Below are 12,292 nucleotides of genomic sequence, written 5' to 3'. Positions count from 1 at the left end.
ACCATTTACACTTTGCATACAGACTGGGACATCCACACCCCACTGCTGGGATCTCACCCATCCGATGGCCCTGTGCAAGCCACATATCCACCTGCCTGCTTTGCCCCTCACCACCAGTGTAATTGAGACTGTCTGCCCCGGGGACTGACATATACTGGGAGATTGCATCCTGTGACTGCCCCTGGTCTTGGGGTGCTTTGTGTTGCCTTTAGACACTGAGGTTGGACCCTCTCAGCCCAGAAACCTAGTGAAATCTGATGTAACCCACACCAGCTGAAACTCCAAAGAAGCCTTCAGCTGCTATTTACTTCATTATAAGGACTAAACGTGCACCAGCTAGAGCTTCACCGTTACAAGGACTGAAGTGGGGGAATCTGGCTTAGTAGCTTTATTAGAGGTACCTCTTTATTGCATTCTGTTCTGACTCTGAGGTGATTTTTGGCTAACGCCCCTCAGAAGCAGAATCATACACCGGTGTGGGTAATACATTTCATTGATAGAGCATAAGTAAGTTTATTTGTTTGATATCAGTTGTATTCTGCTTTTAGGGCGGCTCTGCCATCCGGAGACTCTTGGCTGTGAAGCCCTCTAGTGGCAGACCAAATTTACTGCATTGCATAAAAGAAGAAGAGTAAGTTAAGAAGTTGAAAGGGGAACCCCACCCCTCTACACTGCATTTCATTCTCCATAAAATTGTTCTTGTTTCATTTAACCCTGTGTCAGCAAATTTCTTGGCGGGGTATTTGCTATTCATTACCAGTTGTGCCAGAGGGATTGGGTTTGCTTAGGGTTGGATCTATTGAGCGCAGGACCCATAATATATTCCAGCTTGTCCCAAGGGGCAGTGCTACATGTGGGGGCTCGTCCGGGATGCCCGACTGCCAGTAGACTTGGCTTTTGGAACGTCTGTAGACCATATCTCTGCAGCTTCCCATAGAGGATATGTGGACCGCCTAAGGAAAAGCCTGAAGATTGCTTATGAGAAGGCACAAGCCACCTCAGACGCCAGGGGACAGAGAAACAAAGAGAACTTTGATCTCAGAGTGCGAGTACAGGACTTACAATCTGGAGACAGAGTCTTACTGAGAAATCTGGGTATCCCTGGAAAACACAACTTGGCGGATAGGTGGCGATCAGAGCCCTATGTCATCTGCAAACAATTGCCTGGATTGCCAGTTTACCAGATTCGACCGGAAAAGGGTGTTGGCCCACTCAAAACCTGGCACCGCAACCACCTTTTGCCTTTGTCAGATGCAGTCCGTCTACCATCACAATCCGATCCACAGTCTACCCCCTCAACTTCTCAGAGGACTAGACCTGTGACCAGGTCTCAACCCACACCTCCTCCTGCAGATGAAGAGGACAGTGAGAGTGAGGAGGTAGGGATAGATTTGCTGTGGCCATCTGACATTTCCGAACCCACCATTCCTTCTTCCACTGGAGTGACTGATGTAGTTCCTCTTAGGCCAGAGGCTCCTGAATTTGTGCCTCAGGCCCAACCTGCAGAAGACTTGCAAGAACCTGAAGACTGGTGGTCCATTGTTGATGAGGGAGAAGACGTGGAGGAAGCTGAACTGGGAGAGACAGAGAGCGTCGAGCAAGAAGCGAGGGTTGAAGAGTCAGTAGTATCAGAACCAACATCGGAAGCAACACCAGAACCATTGCTAGAGCCCAGGGAACAGAGATAGCGTAGAGTTATTCAACCCCCAAAAAGACTGACATATGATGTGTTGGGTGAAAACTCTGAAGAAGTAGTACATGCTTCTCAAAGGACTCTCGTGACGCCTGGTTCTCCTACCGCAGTTTCGGTAGGTGACAGCCCTAACTCACCCCCTGGCACATCTGGTTGGGCCATTCCCATTAGTGTGGCCTATGGGCAGGACAACCCTCACTTTGCTACATGGTGGGAGGTTCCTCTGCCAGATTCTTATGCAAGTGTGAATAATTTAATTTCCTGTGTGTACTAACTTTGCTTTCTCTCCGCGTGTATATAAAAAGCATGTAACAGGTTGCTTTTACTGCTGTAGAGGAAGATGAAAGAAAGAGCGCACAAACCTTGCGCATTACCTCAATAAATAGTGACTAATTTTATTAATAAGGAAATATACTCACAAAATGATTGTATAACAGGCATAAGTAACCATAATCCAAACAGGGTTACAGGTAAATCAAAAAGGGGGGGGGTATAAATCTAACTCGTTTCGAAGGGTGCTCCCTTCTTCATCAGAGCTGGTAAAAAACAAATGCATATACAAATACAAATTCCCCTCAAACTAATTACATAAATCATGATGGTATAACAGGTGGTGATACTGTTAACTGAGCGTAGCAATGCACATGAAAATACTCATGGTAATATGTATAGTAATAATAGTAATCATAATGTAAAAAGTCACATACAGAAAAAGTGTATATATACAAAACGTACAAAAAAAAAAAAAAACCACCTTTCCATATACATATATATATATATATATATATATATATATATATATATATATATACATATACACACACACAGAGAGAGAGAGAATCCACAGAATAAACGTGTATACATATATATGCGTGTAAATGCAAAAGCACAAGTGATATTTAAAATTTAAAAACAGAATACGTTCATTTTATTCTGTGTGGTATAAAATAGTGTATGTTATTATAATAGCTACTAAGGTTTATTAGAGGTACCTCTTTATTGCATTCTGTTCTGACTCTGAGGTGATTTTTGGCTAACGCCCCTCAGAAGCAGAATCATACACCGGTGTGGGTAATACATTTCATTGATAGAGCATAAGTAAGTTTATTTGTTTGATATCAGTTGTATTCTGCTTAAATTACGGCTCTGCCATCCGGAGACTCTTGGCTGTGAAGCCCTCTAGTGGCAGACCAAATTTACTGCATTGCATAAAAGAAGAAAAGTGAGTTAAGAAGTTGAAAGGGGGACCCCACCCCTCTACACTGCATTTCATTCTCCATAAAATTGTTCTTGTTTCATTTAACCCTGTGTCAGCAAATTTCTTGGCGGGGTATTTGCTATTCATTACCAGTTGTGCCAGAGGGATTGGGTTTGCTTAGGGTTGGATCTATTAAGCGCAGGACCCATAATATATTCCAGCTTGTCCCAAGGGGCAGTGCTACATTAGAAAAAAAATTGATCATACTTTGGGTGGCTGGAACTGCGCTCTCAGCAATCAAGTCAGGCAAGAAGGTGGGGAGAAACCCATAGTTTGCAAAAAATGGTGATTGTCCCGTGGCTGAGTGGTTTGCATTATTATAAGCAAATTCCGCCAAGGGCAGGAGTGTCAGCCAATCGTCTTGCAGAAAGGACGTATAGCACCTCAAATATTGTTCCAGGGTCTGGTTGGTCCTTTCCCTCTGTCCGTTGGTCTGGGGATGAAACGCAGAGGAGAGCGACAGTTTAATGCCAAGTGCCTTGCATAAAGCCCTCCAAAATTTGGAAGTAAATTGCACTCCTCGATCGGACACCACGTCTTCCGGGACGCCATGTAATCTGATCACCTCTCTGATAAAAATCTGAGCAGTCTCCACAGCCGATGGGGTGCTTTTCAAATGCACAAAATGAGCCATCTTTGACAGGCGGTCAACAATAACAAAGATTGTGGTATGGCCCTGGGACGGGGGAAGCTCAACTATAAAATCCATGGCAATCATTTGCCAGGAACGAACAGGTATGGGAAAAGAACGTAACAAACCCCAGGCCTTTTTTTCTGGGTGGCTTGTTTCTTTGGCAGATGGTGCAGGACATGACGTATCGCTCACAATCTCCAGCCATGTTAGGCCACCAGAAGGTGCGTCTAAGCAACTCCAGCGTCTACGCCAATCCAAAATGTCCTGCCATTGGGTGGTCGTGACAATGCCCCAAGACCTGCGTCTGTACCTCCTCTGGCACTACGATCAATCCTTCCTTCCGTATCAGACCTCCCTCGTTTGAGAATGATACCCCTGGCAAGGAAGGCAATGTCCTTGATGCGTCTTGCAATTTTGGCAAGACGCATCAAGGGGCAAGCCAAGGGGTCAGGACAGGAGAAGGCAGCTAGGTCAGACAATCCAGATCAAAGTACTCACAACACAGGTAACAGGATATGCAGAAAGACCATTCGGCAACAAGTGTCTGTGCAGGGCTGGTTTAAGTAGCCCGCCCTGCACCTGACAGGCGCAGCCTAGGTCCTAGTGCCTGCCTAGCACTGTCATAGACGACGGGTGCGCCTGGGTCCTAGTGCCCTGCTGCCTGCATGTCTTGACAGACACCTACGTGTGTGCAGACCCATGCGTCGCGATGGTCCCTGACACTCTTATTCTTGCCAGAAGATAAAAAGGCTTATTTTACTTGACAGATAAATTGTTAGCTGAGGAATCCTGCTTTACCCTTTCTAATTGTCCCTGTTTGACCCTCCACATTAAATCCAGGGAATGCTTTTTGGTCTACTTGGGCTGAATTCTTTCATTATACTCATTCTGAAACTGTTTACTGCATCACAAGCTGAAGATTTTGTAAAAGCATTCATTCGACTCTAATTATTATTTACAGTAAAAGCCTTGTTATTTCCCCACTTCAAAAATAAAAAAGGATATATCCCGTGCCACCTATGTGTAAAGCATATTAGTGAACCAATATGCTACAAAAAATAATATTCACCAGTATGAAAACCTATATTGAGGGTGGCTGCAAACAATAAAGTGTTCCCACAATAAATTAATAATCCAATTATTAGTCACGTGTAATGCTGTGCCTTCCTATAATAGAATTTCATAGCAAAAACATCACATCATACATTGAATTAATTATCAGCAATATGCAAACTTTCTCTTGCACCAAAACCCAATATCATATAATGTCCACAGTCCATATATATTTTCCTTCAAAAAAATGTGCTGCTTTATTATCTTCCGTGATAACCATGTACCATCTCCTACAATGTTGTGAACTAACTCCTATAATGTTGAGAGCATGCACACCGTGTATCCAACACCATTCAATCCTGAGCTCACCTCCACTTTTTGACCTGGCCTCTTACAGGTCAAAAACGCTTGTTTCCTGACTACGTACTACTGAGGAAGTCACGTGACCATGACAATACTCATGTAGGTTAAGCCAGGGCGCTGGGAGAGCCTGAACCTGAAGTGATGCAGGAGCCGCGGCCCCGCTGTATATGTTTATGTTTGCCAAATTTACACTTATGTGAGTGCAATTTATTTTAAATAAACCTATTTTTTTAATACGTACTGCACTATGGAGATACTTGTCTATATGTGAGTTTGCTGCAGGACGGGGAGCACATTTTTAAAAGGCCAGATACCAGGACAGAGTATATAAGCGAATGGTCCTTGGATAGAAAATCACAATTGAGGGGAGCCCATAAGGAGGAAAGGAGGTGATTTAAGGACTCCCATAAAAGGGAAACAAGCATTTTTGACCTGTAAGAGGACAGGTCAAAAAATGGAGGTGAGCACAGGATTGAATGGTGGTGGATACATGGTGTGCATGCTCACAACGTTATAGGAGATGGTTCACGACATTATAGGATATGGTACACGGTTACCATGGAAGATAATAAAGCATTACTTTTTTTTAAGGAAAATATACATGAACTGTGGACATTACATGATATTGGGTTTTGGTGCAAGAGAAAGTTTGCATTTTTCCCCACTTTCTTTTGGTCAGTTAAGTACTAGGTAGTGTGTATTGTGTTTTTACCAAACACAAGCTCTTGTGGTTTTTATTATGATACATTTTTATTAGCTGTTATCTGTTTTATTAGCTGTTATTTAATAACATTTTCTTTATTAGCTGTGAACAGTAAATCACAAGTGTATGGAGCAAGTCAGGCATTAAAAGTGATCTTTAGCTTAAAAAAATAAGTTTTTTGACATTCCCAAAATAAAATATATGCACCTTGTATGAATGGTTAAAGTAATGGTACTTATGAAACAATGAAAAGTTTCTAGTCTTCCTGCAGAGATACCAGGGGTGATTTGTAGCCTTGTAACAAAACAATTTCATGGCACTCCCAGGTAAACTCTTGGATGGAGAAGCAACTCTCCAAGAGTTCTCTATTCAAGAAAACTTGCTGCATGGGATTCCGCCATGAATTTCCCCATATAATAGATGGAAGCGGGTCTCAGTGCTCACTTATCACAGTTCAATAGCAAATGTACCCCATAAAAGAACTTTCAAGGGCATTCACAACATATAATTCTCTTTATTGATGCAAAATCACAAAGGCTAAAAACACTAAATCTAATAAATGGCAGTCTCCATATTAATTAACTACAGGTTTTCTAATTGCACTATAATTCTTGAGTAATTGTTTTCTTTGATGACAAGTTTTCTTTGATGACATCATTAGTTTTTGATGATGCGTTGAGTTTGACATAGTATATCATTCTTGTATAATTAGTTTCTAATACTGGTTTACTGCAGTGGAATACTATTTTGTGTTTGGTTTATAATGAAGCATATATACAGTATTTAGTAGATTATACTGTTGAGTTACTAGGTATTTGTTCTATATTTTTAGTGTTAATATATGTCAGACTTCAATAGTAGGTGATCCCTCGGGTCCTCTTATCCTATAATTATTTGAAAATAATACTATCTGTCTGGTGTTTTGACTGTTATGTAGCATATATGCTAATCTGCAGTAACTTCTTCTTTCATTTTTTTCTCCCATTAAAGGACTATTTCCTGATGTTGGAGGAGGGTATTTCTTACCACGGCTTCCTGGCAAACTTGGCTTATATATTGCTCTTACTGGATTCCGGCTAAAGGGGACAGATGTGCAGAAAGCTGGAATTGCTACTCACTTTGTTGAATCAGAAAAGGTAGACTTTCATATAACTGTACAGAAGTGTAAGAAGACCCGGCCTTTTAAGTAAATTAAAGAGTTGGTTTTTTTTAAAGTAATAAATATTTTAGTAAATACTATGATTTTATTAAATTCCTTAAAAAAGGAAGCTATATTGGTGTTTCAAGATCTTATTTTTTGGGGGTAAACAACATTGTAATCATTTTAATTTTTGTAAGTACTGAGTATGTGCTCTTACTTGTTCAATATAAGGATATTAAACACAAGGGATTTATGCCCCAATAAAGATATGGAACAGTGAAAATAATTGTGCTACCAAGGCTATGGATGAAGGAAGTTAACTTTGTGGCCCAAAAAAGGTTATTAAAGAGTAGGTGCTTGAGAAAGATGTTCTTTTTCTCTAAATACAGCTATGGAACCTAGGATTTTGTCACAAAAATCTGAAATTCAGATATATAGAATTACTTTCAAACAGATTAGAACATATATGCAGCAGAAACCTGGCTACATACAAAAGCAGAGCTAGACTAAACAGGTAGGGGAAAATAGCTTTTAGGGGTTGCTGCTGTTTTAAAAAGAAACATGCAGGGACATCCAGAATATATATAGAGAGAATAAATGGATTACAGATGCCATATTTTACATTCTATGGCTTATATTCTGGGAAAAAAAGGGGTTACTGGAGAACAAAATGAAAATGACCTAAATCTTACCCTCTCTATTTCTACTAGTGACCGCCCCAAGAATAAATACGTTCTCCCAGCATTCCTCAGGGCTGCACTCCCTGTGATTGGCTGGAGTGGCATTAATATGCATACTGTGTTCTGCATGAGTTCCACCTATATATCCAGAATTTTCTATGAATACCAAAATCGGTGTACCCACAAAATTGTTATCAAAATCAAATCAAATAAATCCCCATGACGCACAAAAAGTCACACTTTCTCCCCAGGAAGTCCAAAGTCAGAAAAACCTCCTCAGCGTCTGTGAATCTTCAAAATATAATATTTAAACTTGATCCATCTACAAAATCAATTTTTTTGTGTCCATGTGTACCTCAAAAAAAAAAAAACAAATCACTATATATAGTGCATTAGCCTCAAAAATATATAGCAAAATCAATTATAAATGTGTACTTGTGTTCAAAATGTATAAAAAATCACCCAGTGTCCGCTGAATGTGGTTGAATTAAATACTCTTACCCTAAAAAATACTTTATATAGCTTTACATCTCATTCCCCATAGGAATCCAGTCACGGCTGATCCTATAGATGCATCATCATCCTTAGAGATACCTCCAAAGAAAAATGCATCATAGTGTATTATCCTTTGGACATGTAATAAGTGCTCCCCTCTTCAACACCACTTAGTGAAACGAAAAAAAACACTCTCCACCACCTTCCAAACCATGCACCTTACTGAACTACAAATGTCCAATAGCATAAATAGATGTGAGATGACTCCTCTTAATCCACACTGATCCAATCTCCAATAGCAATAAGCATCATATCATAGTTCAAAAAAGAGAGAAAGACCATATAGTGCAGTAAATTGTATAAATGGTCTATTTTATTAAAATTGTACTTACAAGAAAAAAAACTCTAAAATCGTATGTATTCTCAGTGAGAAACAGTGTAATATCCATCCAGTAGAGCACAGGGTATACAGAACCTCTCTCAAGATGGCCGCTCCGCTACTTCCGGTTTACGTCTTACGTCTGACCCACGCCGGGGTCTAGATAACACTGTGTAAGACAGAGGGCCGCGAGACCCACAATCACATTCAGAAATATAAAAGCTACATTCAATAAAGGCAGCAAAAAAAAACACAGAGAGCCTTGCCCTCTTGAGGCAATATTGTTCCTGAGAATCAGAGATTTTTTATATAACAATAGCAAATGATAGACAATTGGTCTAATATAAACAAACCATATGAAAGAAGAGAGAAGAAAAAAGAGTTGAGTAGATCTAGAAAGGGCCAAGGGGTAAAAAAAAACCCAGACCCCCCCCCCCCAATCCATAGAAAACAGAAAAACAAAAGAGAAGGAAAAGAACAGAGAGAAGAAAGAGACAGGTCGGCAAAGAAAAGAAGTTTGCTTGGGGGGGGGGGGAGAGTCGGGAGACACGATCCCCACATTGGGGGATTGAAAAGGCAAAAAAGAAAATATCATAGATTAGTGAGCTTCATGGTAAAACAAGAAACTGGATGGTAATTCACCCATGGTTGCCAAATGTAGAGAAACTTATCATGCTTATCCACCAACACCGCCATCAATTTTTCATTGATAAAGGAGCCTTGGATCCTGGACCTGACCTCCTCAAATTGTAAAGTGGGAGACTTCCAAGAACTGGCAATAGTCTGCTTAGTAGCCATACAAAAAAAATTGACCAGTGAGCGGGGTCAACGAGGTAGGCCACGAAGTGGATTAAATAGTAAGGCCTCAATAGGATCTTTTCTAAGGTTGATGGACGTAACTGAATAAATAAGATTATAAACCCTAGTTCACAAGCAGAGGGCCACTGGACAGGTCCACCAAATATGGAGCATCGTAACCTCTAGAGGGCAGTCCCGAGAGTCATAATCTGGTATAAATTTAGCTAATCGAATTGGGGTAAAATACCATCTCGAAATTACTTTATAGGAGTTCTCCAATGCCGGTATGTTACGCGAGCATCAGGAAATCCCTTGCCACATAGACCCCCAATCTTCAGCAGAAATTTCTGTCTGAAGCTCCACATTCCGTTGCACACAGTAAGCAAGTAGAGGTTCAGCCATTTGATTCCGGATTGATAAAAACATTTGAGATAGGGCACCTTTAGTGGAAGCCAATGCCTTACAAAGCGATTCAAAACCAGAACAAGTGCGGGGGGAATCCCGTCTACGAATCAAAGGTACAACAAAATTGCATAATTACAAATAACAAAATAACTCTGAGGGAGGAATAGCATGACTCTCTCGAAGCTGCGCAAACGTATGCATACCCCAACCCATGATTAACGAGTGAACCGTCGTAAAACCATGAGTTATCCGCCAACGAAAGGCCATCTTATCAGAGTCCGCTAGGGAAAAAAGCGGACAGTCAAATAATTGCAAAAGAGGTAAATGCAGGGAAAGTAGACCCGCCGAATACTTACATGAGTCCCAAATTTTCAAAGAATGAGCCAGGACAGGATTCAACAGTTTAGGCCGTAAGGACAGAGGAAGCTAGGGCAAGGCTAAAGGCAAAAGGGGATGTGTGTCCAAAGTATCTATCAAAACCCACAAGGGTAAGTCCTTGAGAGAAAAAAGCTGAATAAGAGGAGTAACTTGGGCCGCAATATAGTAGTGATGAACGTTCGGGAGACCAAAACCACCCCGACAACGTGGGCGGTAAAAAAAGCAGTCTAATATATAATTTCTAAATGTCACAAACAAGTTCAATATCACAGACACTTCTTATCTACTTTGATGGTCGTGTCTTCGTGAATAGAAGACAGGACAAAAACGTCCCTTTTGTCCGTTCACTTCACTGCGAGCAATTCATCATTTTTCAAGCAGGCTTTATCCCCCTTTCTAATATGGGTATTTACAAGCCGTTTGGGGAAGCCGCTACGATTAGGTCACACTGTGCCACATGTGCCAATTCCAAGATTGTACAAATGTCTAAATAGTGGCACAGATCATAGGCCTGAATTTGGTGTGTGACTGGTGCTGTACAGAATCACAGAACCCCCGGACCGGCAGACGCCAGCGCCCCCTACCCATGAACGCCAAGGGAGCACAGATCAAGTATATACAGTGAAGGAAATAAGTATTTGTTCCCCTGCTGATTTTGAATGTTTGCCCACTCACAAAGAAATGATCAGTCTAAAAACTGAATGGTAGGTGTACTGTAACACTGAGAGACTGAAGAGCAACAAAAAATTCAAAAGAAATGCATGTCTAACAAATTATGCACTGTTTTTCATGTTCATGAGGAAAATTAGTATTTGATCCCCTATCATTCAGCAGGATTTCTGGCTACCAGGTGTCTTTCATACAGGTAAAAAGCAGTCTCTTAAAGGGAGTGCTGCTAATCTCATTTTGTTACCTGTATAAAATACACCTGTCCACAGGAGCAATCAAACAATCAGATTCCAAACTCTCCACCATGGCAAAGACCAAAGAGCTGTCCAAGGATGTCAGGGACAAGATTGTAGACCTCAACAAGGCTGGTCTGGGATACTAAACTATTGCCAACCAGCTTGGTGAGAAGGTGACAACAGTTGGTGCAATTATTCGCAAATGGAAGAAACACAAAACAACTCTAGGTCTGGTGCACCATGCAAGATCTCACCTTGTGGCGTTTCAATGATTATGAGAACAGTGAGGAATCATCCCAGAACTACACGTGAGGTTCTTGTCAATGATCTCCAGGCAGCTGGGACCACAGTCACCAAGAAAACAATTGGTAACACACTACGCCGACAAGGATTGAAATTCTGCAGTGCTCATAAGGTCCCTCTGCTCAAGAAAGCACATGTCCAGGCTCATCTGAAGAGTGCCACTGAACATCTGAATGATGCAGAGGAAGACTAGTTGAAAGTGTTGTGGTCAGATGAGACCAAAATCAAGCTCTTTGGCATCAACTCAACTCTCCGTGTTTGGAGGGGGAGGAATGCTGCCTATAACCCCAAGAACACCATCCCTACTGTCAAACATGGTGGTGTAAACATTCTGCTTTGGGGGTGTTTTTATGCAAAGGGAACAGGACAACTGCACCACATCAAAAGGGACGATGGACGGGGCAATGTACCATCAAATCTTGGGTGAGAACCTTCTTCCCTCAACTAGGGCATTGAAAATGGGTCGTGGGTGGGTGTTCCAGCATGACAATGACCCAAAACACATGGCCAAGGCAACAAAGGAGTGGTTCAAGAAGAAGCACATTAAGGTTCTGGAGTGGCCTAGCTAGTCTCCAGACCTTAATCCAATTGAAAATCTATGAAGGAAGCTGAAAGTTCGAGTTGCCAAACGTCAGCCACCAAACCTTAATGACTTGGAGAACATCTGCCAAGAGGAGTGGGCCAAAATCCCTCCTGAGATGTATGCAAACCTGGTGGCCAACTACAGAAAACATCTGACCTCTGTGATTACCAGCAAGGGATTTTCCACCAAGTACTAAGTCATGTTTTGTGAAGGGGATCAAAAACTTATTTCCCTCATGAACATGCAAATCAGTGCATCATTTGTTAGACATGCATTTCCTTTGAATTGTTTGTTGCTATTCTGTCTCTCAGTGTTACAATACACCTACCATTCGATTTTTAGACTGATCATTTCTTTATGAGTGGGCAAACATTCAAAATCAGTAGGGGATCAAATACTTATTTCCTTCACTGTATACTTGATTTTGTGCAGTGGAAGTAAAAAGTTTAGACAAACGAGGATGTCCCGAAGCCCATACAAACCCCAAGACTTGGAATTGTAAAATACGGAGTATATAAAGT

The 12,292-nt window shown here is 41.3% G+C and overlaps 1 protein-coding gene across 7 annotated transcripts in view; it reads left to right on the top strand.

The window, feature by feature from the left end:
• Nucleotides 1-12,292, top strand: part of HIBCH (3-hydroxyisobutyryl-CoA hydrolase) — a 638,488-nt gene that overhangs the window by 446,708 nt on the left and 179,488 nt on the right. For all 7 annotated transcript variants that reach the window (XM_089690215.1, XM_089690218.1, XM_089690217.1 and 4 more), the window contains one exon: nucleotides 6,695-6,840. In XM_089690215.1, coding sequence (XP_089546341.1) covers nucleotides 6,695-6,840 — 146 coding nt within the window. The remainder of the gene's footprint in view (nucleotides 1-6,694; nucleotides 6,841-12,292) is intronic.

This window comes from Staurois parvus, unplaced genomic scaffold (genome assembly GCF_062004578.1).
Source record: "Staurois parvus isolate SC_StPar_1 unplaced genomic scaffold, SC_StPar_1.0 ptg000522l, whole genome shotgun sequence".
NCBI lineage: Eukaryota > Metazoa > Chordata > Amphibia > Anura > Ranidae > Staurois > Staurois parvus.
Note: the sequence above shows the minus strand (reverse complement) of the source record. Positions and strands in the feature narration are given on the sequence as shown.